Here is a 17209-nt window from a genome sequence, read left to right on the forward strand (position 1 = left end):
ATGTCATTAAAGGGTTTTTTCTAGTAGTGTACTATGGGTCGTTCTTGCAATCTTTCTCAGGTACAAGGGTCAAAATGCAATATTCCTTCATACATAGGGTTAAATTTGAAAATACCTCATCATCGGGATGTTACAATTTATCATACTATATATACATATTAAAGATAATGAATTTATTTCGACCAACGAAGTATGTTAGTTTGTCATTTACAAGAAATTTATTCCAATGCATAAATATGTATTGATTTTCTCAAATACATGTGGAATATTTTTATAAATGCACTTATAATATTTATTTAAAAATGCGTTATTAATATAATCTTATTTATTTAATAATATTTTCAATAGATTCATAGATAATTCAATTTTATTATATACAAACAATTTATTTTATTATAAATTTCTGATAACATAATTTATAATATTATTGTAATAAGAAAAATAGATTATTTGTTTATTGAAAGTAGAAATGTTTTTATTTGACAGTCTATCTAAGTTAAAACATATAAGAACGAAATACACTATTAATATATCTTTTCAGATAAAATATAAATATAGTAGGAGTTGAAACAGTATATAACTAATTTTTTAGTTTATTTTTAAGGTTAAAACTGGAGGTGGTTAAAGATGGTCTAAGATTATTAGAGTTCAAGTTGGCAATTAAGTTGATTGGATTCACCAATAATTGGTGGGGAATGGATCTCGTGAGTTGATATAGACGGCCTTCTTGTTGCTAGGGTTGATTCCGATGGAGTTTACGAAGTAATTAGGGGAAAACGTAATTTAATTAGTTGATAGTGGAATGTCCGATCAGGACAGAATAGAAAAAAACAGGACCACACACTATTCAGTCTTTTTCTGCTAATAATTATATCATCCAATCCCTCTTCTTTTATTATTTTGTCTCTTCATTCACACGATGCTCTTCCTTGAAGACTTCATGGATCCTGCATAATGTTGCTAAGTAATTTCCTCTATATGTTGACGTCTGGTTCTTTATATCTGATCCTATATTATAATATTATCACAAAAACTTTCTTATAGACCTAGGTAACTTGCCAAAGGTATGGCTGATAGATTGTTGTTATTAACTTCAGTACAATCAGGTCGCCAATTTTCTCTTGCAGAGATTCAATCCGCAACCAATGACTTCGATGATGAACTGGTCATTGGACACGGAGGGTTTGGGAAGGTGTACAAAGCTTGTATTTCTATCAAGAAACTAGTCATATTGTGGCCATCAAACGGTTGGATTCTAAATCCAATCAGGGGGCACCTGAGTTCAGGGCTGAAATCGAGATGCTTTCAAAGCTACGCCACTGTAACTTGGTGTCTCTCATTGGTTATTGTGATGATAACAATGAGATGATTTTAGTTTATGCGTATATGCCTAATGGAACCCTCTACCATCATCTACACAAAGCTGAGACTCCTTTAAATTGGATGCAAAGACTCCAGATAGCCATAGGTGCTGCCCGGGGGTTGGACTATCTTCACACAGGTTTTGGCACCCAACACGGAGTCATTCATCGTGATGTGAAGACTTCAAACATTCTTTTGGATAACAACTTGGAAGCTATGATTTCGGATTTTGGGCTGTCTAAAATAAGCCCAACCAACCAATCATCCTCATATATTGATGCAAGTGTTAAAGGCACATTCGGGTATCTAGATCCAGAGTATTTCTATACAAGAAAGCTGACAAGGAAAACAGATGTGTATGCATTTGGGGTTGTATTGTTTGAATTGCTATCAGGGAGGCTTCCTGTAGGTGAAGGCAATGCTGAGGAGCATATCAGTTTGGTAAGATGGGCTCAAAAGTTTGTGAAAGAAGGGAAATTTGATCAAATGGTTGATTCTACTATCCGGGGGAAAGTTTTTTCCAAATGTTTACGAAGGTTTGCAAAAATTGCATATCGTTGTTTGCTTAGTGTTCTAAAAGAACGACCTACTATGGCCGAGGTTGTGGTCACACTTCAGGATTTACTAGAACTACAGCGGAGACATGACAATTCTGCTGAGGCACCAGGCATAACAACATTCACTTGGAAGATTCATAAGTTTCTGGCTTCCACAACTAAACAAAACTCGGGTATACCCAAACTTCTCATTGATATTATATGTGCACGTTTGTGTTTGTAGTAGTAATCTTTGATAATAACTATTTTGCACTTGTATAGCTGAAATATGACATCTTAGAATACCCAAATATAACTTTAATTTGTTCATCAACATTTAGGTTCCTTTAAACTTAGTCGAACGATGCTGCTTTGTCAAATAAGAACACAATTAATGACTCCCATTGAAAGATATGGAAGCAAGTTTTATTTTTCACTTCTGACCTTGTAGGTAACTATTTGTAACTCTGTTACCATTTGACCTTTTTTTTCTGTTTTCTAAGACCGAAATGGCACAAGTTCATCAAAGAGCCTTGAAATGAACTTGAATCAATGCTCTTCAACTAACAAGGATGGCAGCGATCAGGTTGGAGTACCTTGTCAACATGAGGAATTAGTGGTCACAGATCTAAAACAGTTCCGATATTTGGATTTAAGACGTGCTACGAAGAACTTTCGAAATGACACAAACATGAAGGGTACGTGTCTCATGCAGGTTTACAAAGGTTGGATCAATGAAACAACATATTCCCCTTCTAAAGCTAATACCGGATTACCAATTTCAGTTAAGATAGTAGACCAGAGAATTTACCACCCAAATCTTGCATGGGTTAGCAATCTTGAAGATTACCCTTTCTATTTACTTCCTTTTGAATACGAATCATATTATATCATTTCATATACATGTTTCATTGAACTCAGCATCATTGTGAAATGTGATCACTTTTGAATGCAGTCTGAGTTGGATTTGGAAATGTTGAAAGAATTTCGTCATCCCAACCTTCAAAAGCTCATAGGATATTGCTTCAAAGACAAAATACTCCTCCTTGTGTATGAATTCATGCCTAAGGGAAACTTTGAGGATCTCCTATATACCGGCAAGTAACACAAATAAGTCCATGCATAACGCAAATCTAAAAATACTGCAAATTTAATTAATTTTTTTCATCAGTTGTAGGAACGCTATTTACACTTCCGTTGGTTGCAAAGGTGAAAATAGCAGTAGGAATTGCTCGGGGGATTGTTTTTTTGCACAAGTCACAAAATCTACTAGGGGGACGTGTTTTAGGTGAGTCTCGGCTTCACAGAGAGAAGATATTGCTGGATGAGGTATAGTTGAGCTCTTTCATTTTTCGCATTGGATATCCATGACCAATTATGTTTTGCTGTATTCCTTTATAATGAATCCCATACACAAAAAGTACATATGGGAATATGTTGTCTTATTTGTGTCTTATAGTTGATAACAATCGATGTTTTGATTAAATGTCTTGATTTGCAACGCATTTATATATAGGTGTGCTATTCATGGAACTTAGGAAAAGCTCTCTGAGTGATTACTTACCTTTCTTGAATTGAATAACATATTTCAGTGCTAAGCAATTCTCTCAATTAAACTTGAATACTCGTTTTCCTAGTTTTATCTCTCTCCATTTGATATAAATTTCAAGGTTGTCAATGTCCCCATCCTAATGGATCCTACCTTTTCAAAACAGGCCGGATCCTATTTGGATCGAGCTTGACAAGCCTAATCGTATTTGGATCGAGCTGGGCATAAGATCATATTTAATTAGGATCGTGGGATTGGGATCTGATCCGATTGTACCATATTATCAAAATCTGAATAGTCATTGTACCTGATATATTTACCTTCTACTTATTCTATTTATTTCACTTTTTTGAAATGTAAAGGACTAAAGGGTTAAGGTAAAAAATATACACAATTTTAAGCCACCAAAGACTCTAGTGACACCCTCAAAAAGCAAATGAAGAGTCAATAAGAACATTCTCAAGAACAGAATCACCAAACAACTCAAAAAATTCAAACTTTAGTCACAAGTTGTTTTGTACATGTCCTTGCTCATTTCTTGATCCTCATTTTGATATAAAACTCGATAATTCGTTATCTTGTTTAATTTCTTATAAAACTCAGCTTGTTTTGTACATTTCCATGTTCTGTATCCTTTATGTATTTCTGTGTTCTGATTTCTTCCTACTGTCACCATCTCCACATGAGTAATTAATGTACATAGATTATGATTCCATGGATATATTTGACTATTGATATGATCTTAGGATTTGGATCTGATCTTACAATCACGATCTTCAAAATCCAAAAGGAATCCTACTCGGAACCGATCTTGACAAACGTTATAAATTTGCAGGATTTCACCGTAAAGCTTGCAAATTATGATGTTACTAAGCTAGTGTATGGTGACTATGCTTGTACAATAACATCTTATGGATTTCATAGTGGCAAAAATTATCCAGGGTTTAGTAAGTTACTTTAACATATCTCCTATACATACCTTCCCTCTTTGGCTTAAAATCTCATCTTTTTTACCAGTTTTTGCTAAAAGTCAAAAATATCTCAAATTTTCAGAAAATTTCGAATGTTTTTGTCTTTGTTTAATTTTTTTTGTGTATGATGGACCCCGTTGATTTTCGTTCTAGCTCCGTAACGGCCCGTCCATATATTGTGTTCTGATTGTGGTTATGCAATTTCGTACATCTGAACAACGAATATTTTTTCAGAGCGCGGTGAACCACAAAGCCATTTCTTGGGCTTTACAATGGCATTCATAGAGGTGATAACAGGGAAAAGAATCTCTAATGGAACAGAATTCCAAAAGATGGATGATTTGTTTATGAAATATGGAAAAATGTCTTTGGTTCATATTGCCCGATCATGTTTTGACATCTGCAATGAGGTGGATTCAGATCAAATATGCTAAAAATCTTGGAGCAATATATTCCACAGAACAAGGAGTTCGCAAAAGAACTTTTAAGAGCCCGTTATTGTGATAACTGGCGTTAGCCGGAAAATTCGTAAGTATCTTGTTGTCATGACTAAGCAAAACGCTGGTTTACACAAACCTTTCATTAGTGTTATATGTGCATATTTCTGTCTTCATATATAGTTATACCAGATAATAATCAACTATTTACCACAGCTAAAACTAATACTTCATAGGGAACCAGACATAGCTCTAATTGGGCACATGGCGGAGTCAGGACCAAAGTAAAGGGGTATCCCAATTTTATATTTAGGGTAATCCAAAAAAAAAATTTGGGGTACTTGGCTTTCCCCGGTTCCGTTTCGGTTTTAAATCCAAACCTTAATTGAATCCTTAGTTAACCTCAAGTCTTCTTATATAAACATGAAGTTGAAGTATATTTTGTTACTTGAATCTATATGAGATTCAAAGTAGACATCAAATGAAGTATGAGGATAGCAGGCTTATATAATAGACAAAAATGTTTGAGTTTACATATGTTTGGCGATATCAGATAGAATAGCTAGGAAAATTAAAAAAAAATAGACAAGGATATGTAAGTAGAATGAATTGAACCTGAGAGCTTTACTTCAATAAACCAACACTTTAACCGGTAATACTACTATTTGTTTTGTGTTATAACTAAAGGGATGCGTATATATACATTATATCAAAAAAATTAAAAGATTCGTAAACAAAAATTACACTACCGAAATTTTTTTGAGGGGTATCTCAGGCTACCCCGGGATCCCCTTGGATCCGCCTATGATTGGGCATTTTTTGGTTTCTATTTTCTAAATTAAAAAATATGTGTTTTCTAGTTATGTTCAACAATGTTTAGGTTTCTATATAATAATGTTATGGATTTCTTGTCTTTTTCCTGTATCTAAGTCAAGCGATGTTGCATTGTTAAATAAGAATGAAATTTTTATATCCCATGTATAGACATAGGATCAATTTTCTTTTTCACTTCCAATCCTGTGGGTAATTTTTTTTGTTGACTCTGTTTGCTTTTGACTTTTTTTTTACGTTCCCTTTTTAAGGCCAGAATGGCACAAGTACATGAATGAGCTCTGGTGAAATGCATGGTAAGCATGGGAAATCGATCATTACACATCTCAAGTGTTTCACATATGATGAACTCAGACAATATTCTACATTCGAAGAACTTTCGAAATGACAAATGCAATGCGGAAGTTTATAGAGGATGTATGTGTTCTGAAGCTAATAGGATTTGCCAATTGCATTTAAGAGACATGACTACTAAAAACATGCAAACCAAGTAAAGTATCAGTTGTATAAGCATGACCTAGGGTCACACTTTTTCAGAAACATCCATGCCACACTTTCGATTATTTGAGTGGCTAAAGTTCACTAGTGAAAATATCGCCTAGTCTTAGCCACAAGTTATTTACAATACATGTGACAATTTTATATTTTTCGAAAGCCTTTGCCTCGGTTTTTTGATGAAAAAAACTTGACAATTACGAGCCCCGGTCGAAAAGTATGGCCAAATGTGAAGAAATGCCATGGTATTTGTTTGATTTTTGGAATATGATTGTCATTGTTTTGTCTAAATCATAGACGTAAATTACCCACATGAATGTGATGTGGCTACACTACAAGAAAAATCATTTTTAGTGACAACCTGGTCACTAACAACATCGTTTACTCACCACATATTAAGTAGTTACTAAATTTGTCATGCTAAAAATCTTGTGACCAATTCTATGATGGTTGTCACGCACCGATCATTAAACCATATAATATATATATATATATATATATATATATATATATATATATATATATATATATATATATAATATCATACAAGCATTAGTGACTAAAATTAACTGTCACTGCATTAGAGGTCTGTGTGACCAAAAATAATGGTCACTGTGTTGGAAGCTTAGTGACCATAACTAGTGATCACTATGTACTATTTGTTATTAAAACACGCCTAAACGTCACATGGGAACACTATGACAACAAATTGGTGGTCACTAATTAACAAAATGAAAGAAAAGTAAGGACCATAAAGTGGTGATCACAAGTAATCATTGTTTTGAAAACGGGATTGAACCAGCAAGTTCAAACGGGAACCGGTGAGGAATCTAGTTTAATTAATCTCAAAAACCACCTATTATGAGAACCAGGAAAAACCGCCAGTTAAGTAAAAACCTGTCAAAACCGTTGTGTTTCAACCAGTCAATACCGGATTAAAAATTTTAAATTGCTAAAAATCTTTGGCCATCTCATGTAGAAATGCAAATTTAAGTCACTATGAGCCACATTTGTTTTGTAGTGAGCCCATTTCCAGTCATAGCGTGGAAGCCGTTTAAATAATAAAGGTGCAGACCCATATTTTCTTCACTTGGTCGATGTGGGATTAGAATGCTTTTCATTCTTCCTTCACTATTTATTACTTCTACTATTATAGAACTTTTCTTTCTCTTTTCAATTTTTGAGTCAATCATTCTTTATCAAAAAAAACTTAAAATATCTAAATTCATAACATAACATTGTGAATGTTAAATAGATTTTTCGGATTCACCGTGTGAATTTAGATTCACATTGTGAATTTGATGAAAAAAAATCGAATTTCATATCATTGGAAAAATGATAAAAAGTTATAAATTTATGTATTTTTTTTTCTTTTTAATAAAAAATTAGTTCTAAATGTTGAAGAAAAGATTGGTTCCTTGGTTAATTATGGTTTTCTATTGAAACTCACCATATATATATATATATATATATATATATATATATATATATATATATATATATATATATATATATATATAGATACTGTTTTTCCGGTTTTTAAGACCGATCCAACCGGTTAACCAGATGAACCATTGACCCAATAAGACAGCTAGTTCGATTTTCGATCCGATTTTCAAAACATTGCAACCAATAAGCTCAATCTAAATATCTTAAATATATTTATTGTATTTTGGTAGTAGATGTAAAAGAAAATGAAAGGAAATTTATTTTTTGGTATAGGACCAAATGAGGAAAAAGTTACAAAGCTTAAGGGTTATTTGTGGTTAGTTATATTAAATTAAAAAATAAAAGAAAAGTAAAAAGAACGCAACCCTTGTCTGGAGATATTCACGCCTGACAATTCTCGACACGACACGAAATAAACGGGTTTGGGTCGATTTTTTCAACCCGTCAACCCGCAAACTCTTTTATTAAACAGATCATATATGAGTTTCTTAAAAAATATACGGGTTGACCCGCCAACACGTTAAGAATTTTAATAAAAAAAAATTATATATTTTTTATTAAAACATAACAGTTTATACACTAGGATAGGATGTCATTGACCCTTTAACCTGTGCAACACATTTTTCGTCTGGCTTTTGTATTAATGTTTTAGTTTGAACATGTTTTAATGAATATTTTTAATTTTCAATTGGATGTTTAAGACTTAAGTGTCTAAAATTTGGATATTTTTGTAGCAATAGTTTATTCATGTTTAATTATCAATTTTATTTATGGAATCTAACCCACGAACCCAAATCTAACCCACGAACCTGCTAACCCATATAAATAAGTGGGTTGACCGGTCATATATAGGTTTATGTTCCAAACATGCTAACCCGCGACCCGTCAACCTGTATAGTTAAATGGATCATGTTCAGGTTGATGTATTTTGACCCGACAACCCGCAACCGGCCAATCCGAACACGACAGGATTTTGTCGGGCCAATATTCACGTCGGGGAGAGGCAAAAACACACCATGTGTGTAGTAGTAGATTAGAAAGAACGAGAGGTAGTTAGAAAATAGAGGATTCGTGTGATCGTCTGTGTATTGTGTATTCAATCGCCAATCACAAACGCAAGGAAAAGGGAGGTCGAGACTGATGAGAGAGAAACAGAGAGATATCAAGGAGGGAAGCTGAAGGCTAATGCTAATTGGAGGTAGTGACGGTGTCCAGCCTTAGTCAGCCTCCTAAACGTTCTAATTTGCTTAACTCATGAGGTAATTACAAACCTTAGTTCTACCGATATTTCATTTCAATTGAATGATTCTACTTTATCATATTTTTTTTTACTTCAGATTTTTTGTATACCGAGAGAAAACTTAGGTACATTGGTGGTGAAACATGGATTTTGAGTGTCCCAAGAGACATTACATTCAAAGAACTTATGGCAAGGATGAAAGAATTGTTAAAAGGGTCGACATTTTTAAAATATAAACAACCTGATGAAGATCTTGATGCTCAGGTTTAAATAGTGAATGATGATGATGTGAAAAATATGATGGAGGAATATGAAAAGTTAAGTTCATGGGATGGATTTACTAGGCTTTTGACTTTTTTTCTGTCCCTTTTTTAAGGCCAGAGTGGCACAAGTACATGAAAGATCTCTGGTGAAATGCCTTGTAAGCATGGGTAATTGGTCATTACACATCTCAAGTGTTTCACATATGATGAACTCAGACAATATTCTACATATGAAGAACTTTCTAAATGACAAATGTTTGAGTGACAAGCGTGATGCGGAAGTTTACAGAGGCTGTATAGCAGTTAAGAACTATTTTGTATAAGACGATAGGTACACATATGGTTACATACCCCCATTATTTATGTGTCTAAATCATAGACCTAAATTAGCCACATGAATATGATGTGGCTACACTACAAGAAAAATCCTTTTTTAGTGATGACCTGGTCGCTAACAACATCATTTAGTCACACCACATATTAAGTTGTCACTAAAATTTGGTATTGTTAAAAAATTTATGACCAATTCTATGATGGTTGTCCCTCATTGATCACTAAACCATATAATAAAAGTTAAAAATATATTTTCTAATATCATACAAGCAGTAACTAAAATTAATTGTCATTGCATTAGAGACCCGGTGACCAAAAATAATGGTCAATGTATTGGAAACTTAGTGACCAAAACTAGTGGTCATTATGTGTTGTTTGTTATTAAAACACGCCTAAACGTCACATGGGAACACTATCACTACTACAAATAGGCAAATAAGACTCGTTTAATAGGACCCGGTTTCGGAAAAAACCGGGTTATATTATGCAAAAACCGCGTCTGATACAGGAGAGAACCATATGACCCGGCTGGAAGAAAAAAACGGGTTTCATTTCAGAATCAAATATGCTAAAAATCTTGGAGCAATATATTCCACAGCACAAGGAATTCGCAACAGAACTATTCAGAGCCTGTTATTGTGATGACTGGCTTCACCCAGAAAATTCGTAAGTATCTTGTTGCCATGACTAAGCAAAACGCTGGTTTACACAAACCTTTCATTAGTGTTATATGTGCATATTTCTGTCTTCACATATAGTTATACCAGATAATTGGACAACCTCTTTTTTGGTTTCTAAATTAACTAATCAGTTTTTGTGACAAACCTATAGTAACGAAAAGTGACGACCAAAATTTTGGTCGCTTAATCATTTAGTGACAAATCCTTATATTGTTAGTGACCATATCGTTTTCGTCACTAACTGGCATTTTTTTGTAGTGGCTATGGCCATCAAACGGCTGGATTCTATGTCTAACTAGCTGGGGCAACCTAGTTTAGGGCTGAAATTCATATGCTTTCTAAGTTGAGCATAATATTCATTCATTTGATGTTGCTGATTGGTTTTTGTGATGATAACAAGGAGATGATCCTTGTTTATGATTATATACCCCATGGAACCTTGTACCATCATCTACATAAAATTGATACTCCTTTGATTTGGGTACAACCACTTAAGATAGCCACCGTGCTGGACATGGATTGCCTGCATACTATTGTTGCTGCTCAACATGGAGTGATACATTGCGATGTTAAGAGCTCAAACATTCTTTTGGATGATAATTGGGCAGCAATGATATTAGATTTTGGGTTGTCCAAAATCAGCCCAACCAATCAGTGTCAGGAGGTAGCAATCAGGTAAACGAATACCAATTTTTACCAACAGTGTTGCCTTCACAATATTTGCAATATCATATGACATATCATTATTTGCAGTTGTTACCTCATTTTTAATGTTTTTGTCAATCCTCACTGCATGTTTTGCTGAACAAGACTTTCTCTTCAAGTTACGTACAAAGTTGATAATTGGTTTAACCACCTTATTCATTTCAACGACAACTATGATATTAGCTTTTGGCGCAACTTTGTTCCCGGTATTATTCTTATTCCCATAGTTGTGTTGACCTACCTACCAATTACTCCGTTTGTGACCTTGCGGTTCCCTTTCATCCTAGACTTAATGAGTGCCACATATGGTCGTAGTATTTTTGGTGATAAAAGAAATGAATACAATTGGGATATAGATTTATTGATTTGATTATAAATTTGGAGATTAAAGATTAGAATGATAATGTAAGTTGTGGAATGCATTGTAATATTAGGCTAAATTCATGGAAAATAATCTAGTTATCTCATCATTATGCACCGAAAAGTATATTTTCTTCTTAAGCTTTAATGTTGCTGATATATGTTTTCTACCTTATTTTATCTCCCAATAGTGGCAATGATATCGGTAACCATCAGTTTTTGCTTCGGATCAGATTCTCCCATGTTGTGGGTTGTTCGGTCTTATAAACCCTCACGATTAATATGTTGTTTTTTTCTCATTTTCCATCATTTCTCTCTATTCCGATTGTTAAGTGGGAAAATAAAAATTAGATTAAAAGTTGATTTATAATCTTTAGAGTTGATTTCTAACTTTACATTAATTTACAACCTACACCTTTGCCATGAAGTAACTTAACCCTGTAGTAACTCCCAGCTCTCTCTACAATTTTCATAGTAGTCCCCTCTCAAAAATAGCAATGTACTTTATAAAATATATTGTGTAACCTTTTTAATACTTCTCCTCAAACATGATAGTAATCATTTAATTCTTCACTAAGCAACAATTCCTAGAAATGTGGGTTTTCGCTAAGGTAGCAATGAACTTTGATTTCCTTTATCAAAAATCTCAGTCTCCTAGGATCTTCACTCAATAAACAATCAAACTAGCATATGAAATAATAAAAGTTATTAGAAAATTAAGTTATTTCACAATAAATATTTTAATTAAAACCATGGTATTATTATATGATTGTAGTTTTTTTTCGGATATTAAAATTTATATTTCATTATTAATCTTGGGTTAAAACACATCGATACTTACACCTTGGTATTTAACTTTTGTTTTATTCAATCCATGTACTACATATGTCTAACAACTGGTGACAAATAGAAAAATATATTGTATCATTTTTAGAGAGCATACGAAAGAAAAATAAATATTATAAGAAAATAGCAAGTGACAAAAGGATTTTTTTTTTATTAAGATAGAAAAGTTGAGCCTAATTAAGGAATCTATCCGGTGTTATGGCTGAAAATTAATAAAGCACAAATAAAAACTTTTGCAAGAAATAGCAGGTGAAGCATTCTACTTACAATCTTTTCAACCATGCCATTGTAATTCCAAACGTTTTCTTATTAAGACATTGTACTTTGGAAAACCCAATTATAACATTCTACATATTGTTGAGATTTGAGAGTTAATAAATAAAAAAATGCTTTAAAAGTGTCAGTAGACATATAACCCATTTCAAAGACAAATGATAGCGATTTTTACACAAAAAACACAATTAAATAAAACTGAACATAAAAAGTCAATTATGTTAACAAAACTCAACAGAAGCAAATATCAATGTTTAAAAAAACTAACATCAAATGTTTTGCTAGTTTCCTTTATCTTTATATATTTCTACACCTTTTTTTTAGAAAGGGCTGTTCAATTTGGATTCTACTGTAGGGTTTTCCACACCAAGCCAAAAGTAAATTCATTTTTTGTATCTTCATCGACCTTCATCTTAAGTAAATAGCAGGGAAAAAAAAAGAAATAAATTCAAATCCCTTAAAATAAAGTAAAAATTTATACTTAGCTTCATGTAACTGTGATCAAACCTGCAAGCTGGAAAATAAAAAAGATTAATTATTAATTATCATTTCTTTATCATTAAAAAAAGATGTAACCTTTGTGATGCTATGCCTTTAACCTTCATTGAGAAGATATCTCAAAAGAAGGCTGTCAGTCTAATTAGTGATGAGGAATTTAAAAACCCATATGGTGTTTACAATATTACCTCACAAATGGAGACTTGATTTTCAAGTGGAGACAATCTCAATGGTCGATCCACATATAAAAACATGCACTGTTGACTTCCAACAAATCAAACAACACACAACTTCTTCTTGTCCATTGCTAAGATGGATACAAAAGGAATAGCTACTCCTTGGGAGTAGATCAAGTGTATTTCTTATTCTTTTTCAAATGACTAATAAACACCCTTTTTATTTATGATAGTTATGAAATTTTCATAAAAACATTTATTATCAATAAATAAAATCTCCAACCCATAATACTAATTTTAATTAACAATAAGCTTTTAATTAATAAATGTTTCATTAATTTGTAAACAAATAACCAGTATTTGATCCAATTTAAAAAATAAATAAATAAATAATAATAACGCTTTATTCTCAATTCATTTCTTTATTTTTCTTTTGTAATAAAACAGAGGTTCATGGTACTTTTAGGATATTTGATAAATATAGATTTCATAGTGGAATCGTTTGGTTAACTTTTGTAATTAAAATTCTTTGCTTAAAACGTTATTATAATATATGAGAATTACTTCAGGGGGAGGCAATCTTAAAGTGGATTTTGTGGGCACCACAAATTAAATCCATTTTTCTATATAAGACATGTAAGAGGAGTACGTAACTAATCTGGATTAAAAGAAAAAAAAGATACAAAGATGGAAAGCTCAAGCTGTAATCCACATGTCACACTCGAAGTTAGAGAAGAATACCCATACCCATCACACGTTTATACCCCCAGTTTTGTTACCTTGAAGTTGAGTGGAAGGGATGAGTATGGTATTTGGAAAACACAGATACTATGTCTATTAGAGAGTCATGGTATGCTTGGTTTCATTGATGGAACACTCATAAGCCCCCAAACCAGTAATAATGTTTCTGTGAAGGAGAAGGTGGGTGACCATGAAACTCATCACAGGCTGTGGAGAAGATCAGATGCCCTTGTGAAGGGTGTTGAACACGACTCTTTGTATGGGAAACAACAAGACTTTTATTAAGACACTTAAGAAGACCTTACACTTTGTGAGACTACTACACACTTTGCTTTCTTTGAGGCTTTCTTGGATACTTAGATGTTGGATTGATTTGGAGCAAATGAGCTCCACACCTATTTATAGGTGTTTCCACCTCCTTATAGGAAGTTTCTAGATCTACATACATTCATGACTATTCTAGAACTATCTACCATATTCTATATCAATTATAAGCTTTTATATGTTTCTAGAATGCTCTATAATGTCCTAGATAAGTATAGACCTTCTTGTGCCTTCCATAGTGTTCTAGAATGTTCCATAGCCTCCTAGGATCTTCCATCTCGTTCTAGAGAATTCTAGAATCTTCTAGCATCTTCTAGACTTCTCCATAGTATTCCATAATGTTCTAGAATCTTCCAGATCATTCTAGAACATGCTAACTTCTTCTAGACAATGACAACATTCTATCGGGCTAGTGATGACCTTCAACACTCCCCCTCAGCACTAGCCCCCATTCTTCGTATCATGTTGAGCTGACATCTAAATCTTCACTTTTTCCTTTACTCAGCCCTTTGGTGAATAATTCTGCTATTTGTTTATCAGTCTTGATCTGTCGCATATTGACTTCTTCCTTGAGAACTTTTTCTCTTCCACATGCTTGGTTTTTTCTTACTTGTTGCAGTCGTTGCTTCGTGTATTGTTTTCGTAGTTGACAACAACATTCGTGGTTGCATTTTCTAGCAGCATAATATTGTTCCTGACTTTGTTGAACTATCTTGTGTAGTTTCTTATGCCTCCCTTTGAGAAACTTGTAAGCATGTGAGTTGTCCCTTTTACAAGCCTTGGAAAATTCCCACAATATTAACATGTTATGACGTGATCCCTTATTGATCTGCTCATCTCGTTTAGATGTTGCTCTGTTGAGAAATTCTACTTTGCTCTTACGAATTAATGTGTTTTTCTTCTTTTTCGCCTTATCCAGTTTCTCCATCACATGTTCCATTTTTCGTCTAAGATGAGACTTTTTATGCAACTCTGGTGATGTCATGTTATTATTCTCCTTTGGAGTATCCATCTTCGAATGAACGTCTTCCTCCTTCAAGGTTGTCATAAACTTTGTCTCGCTCTTCTTGATACCTTTGTCGAGTTTCATAGTTGATAGCATTCGGGATCCAATCATATTTCTCTTCAAGGGTACAATGTGAATTATTGAACCCTTAGTGATACGCATGGTATCATCTCTCTCAAATGACCAGGGTCGTACGTTGTCTAGGAAATCCATTCCCAATACCATACGATAGTCATCCATATGCACCACTGTCAAGTCTATGGTGCGTTCCCATTCTGCTATCTTAAGAGGTACTCCATATGCAACACCAATGATAGGCTTGGATAAAGAGTTGATGACTTTCAACCGACCTGGATTTTTGGTGTATTTGATGCCCAACTTCTTAGCTTCATCTTTAGCAAGGAAATTATGGGATGCACCTGTATCTACCAAAGCCTTGGTGAATCCTCCATTTACCCTAGCATCCACGAACATTAGCCTTCCTCGTTTAGTCTTATTCTCTTCTATAGCACATAGTGCCTCAGCATCCCATTCATCCTCTACTTCCTTTTTGGAAGTTACTACATTGCTTTCCACAAACTTTTTCTTTGACCAACAATCCTTGGACATGTGGCCCCACTTTTCACAATTGTTGCAGTTGCCTTCGAACCTCCTCCCCCGAGAACTCTTATTGTCGGTCTTTTGAGATCTCCATGGTTGTGAGGTTCCTTCCTGACTCTTCCCTTTGTCAGCATTTTTGTATCCTTCTTTAGAAGGTAGCTTGAAATTCCTTCGACTTTTACTTGTGTAGAGTGCTTCTTCTTCACTCTTCAGCGTGATGCCTCCCATTTGCTTAGCCATAGCTTCTTGGCTGGCCAACAAATTCTCAAACTCTACAAGTGATGGTTGAGCGGGCCATCCTTGTACAGCAGTAACAAAGCTTCTATATTCCGGCCTCAGTCCATGGATAATGATTCTCTTCATTCGAGCTTCTGCAATGACGGATTGTGGATCTAGTTCAGTAATCTCCCGACATATCGACTTGACCTTGTGGAAATATTGAGCAATCGTCATGTCACGTTGTGAGATTGATAATAGATCGTTCTCCAAAAGTTGTAGTCTCGTATCATTCTTCTTTGAGAAAAGTGTCACAAACGTGTCCCAAGCTTCTTTCGGGGTGTTCTCATCCCGAATATGCTCCAACATCTCTTCTTCAATTGTGGTCTTCAAGGCAAACATTGCTTTGCCTGCTTTGATTTTCCATTTGCGTAAAGCACCATTAACGTCTTCCTCTGGTGGCGTAGTTTCGCTTCCACCAACGACCTCCCATAGATCTTGTCCTTGTAAGTAGGACTTCATACATGTTTCCCACGTTTTGTAGTTGTTGTTGTTGAGTTTCTTGATTCCTCCGATGACTTGGAGATCACCCATCGTGTTGGCAGTACCTCGGTAATACCAAACAAGCTAGTTTTGATACTAAACTTGCAGAGTCACAAACTACTCACGATACAACGAGAATCACTCCTTCTCACTATCAAGAAACCTTGCTCTGATACCAGATTGTTGAACACGACTCTTTGTATGGGAAACAACAAGACTTTTATTAAGACACTTAAGAAGACCTTACACTTTGTGAGACTACTACACACTTTGCTTTCTTTGAGGCTTTCTTGGATACTTAGATGTTGGATTGATTTGGAGCAAATGAGCTCCACACCTATTTATAGGTGTTTCCACCTCCTTATAGGAAGTTTCTAGATCTACATACATTCATGACTATTCTAGAACTATCTACCATATTCTATATCAATTATAAGCTTTTATATGTTTCTAGAATGCTCTATAATGTCCTAGATAAGTATAGACCTTCTTGTGCCTTCCATAGTGTTCTAGAATGTTCCATAGCCTCCTAGGATCTTCCATCTCGTTCTAGAGAATTCTAGAATCTTCTGGCATCTTCTAGACTTCTCCATAGTATTCCATAATGTTCTAGAATCTTCCAGATCATTCTAGAACATGCTAACTTCTTCTAGACAATGACAACATTCTATCGGGCTAGTGAGTGGGTGACCATGAAACTCATCACAGGCTGTGGAGAAGATCAGATGCCCTTGTGAAGGGTTGGATTATTGGTTCTCTCTCCAAACAAACACTC

General features: G+C 34.2%; 1 protein-coding gene across 5 annotated transcripts; it reads left to right on the forward strand.

The window, feature by feature from the left end:
- Nucleotides 1–906: 906 nt before the first annotated feature.
- Nucleotides 907–6340, forward strand: LOC145003754 (uncharacterized). Of its 5 annotated transcripts, none has more exons than XM_078962660.1 (8): nt 907–964; nt 1098–2092; nt 2402–2727; nt 2854–2995; nt 3070–3227; nt 4283–4394; nt 4653–4946; nt 5938–6340. In XM_078962660.1, the coding sequence occupies exons 2-7, from the start codon at nt 1300–1302 to the stop codon at nt 4850–4852; spliced, it is 1731 nt and encodes a 576-aa protein (XP_078818786.1). In that variant the 5' UTR covers nt 907–964; nt 1098–1299; the 3' UTR covers nt 4853–4946; nt 5938–6340. The 5 variants fall into 5 exon arrangements, with proteins under 5 accessions (XP_078818786.1, XP_078818788.1, XP_078818785.1 ...); XM_078962662.1 differs by having other exon boundaries at nt 917–2092; nt 2402–2596; nt 2684–2727; XM_078962659.1 differs by having other exon boundaries at nt 917–2092.
- The last annotated feature ends 10869 nt before the right edge of the window (nt 6341–17209 follow it).

The sequence above is a fragment of the Lactuca saligna genome, chromosome 7, assembly GCF_052625555.1.
Source record: "Lactuca saligna cultivar CGN05327 chromosome 7, ASM5262555v1, whole genome shotgun sequence".
NCBI classification, from domain to species: Eukaryota; Viridiplantae; Streptophyta; class Magnoliopsida; order Asterales; family Asteraceae; genus Lactuca; species Lactuca saligna.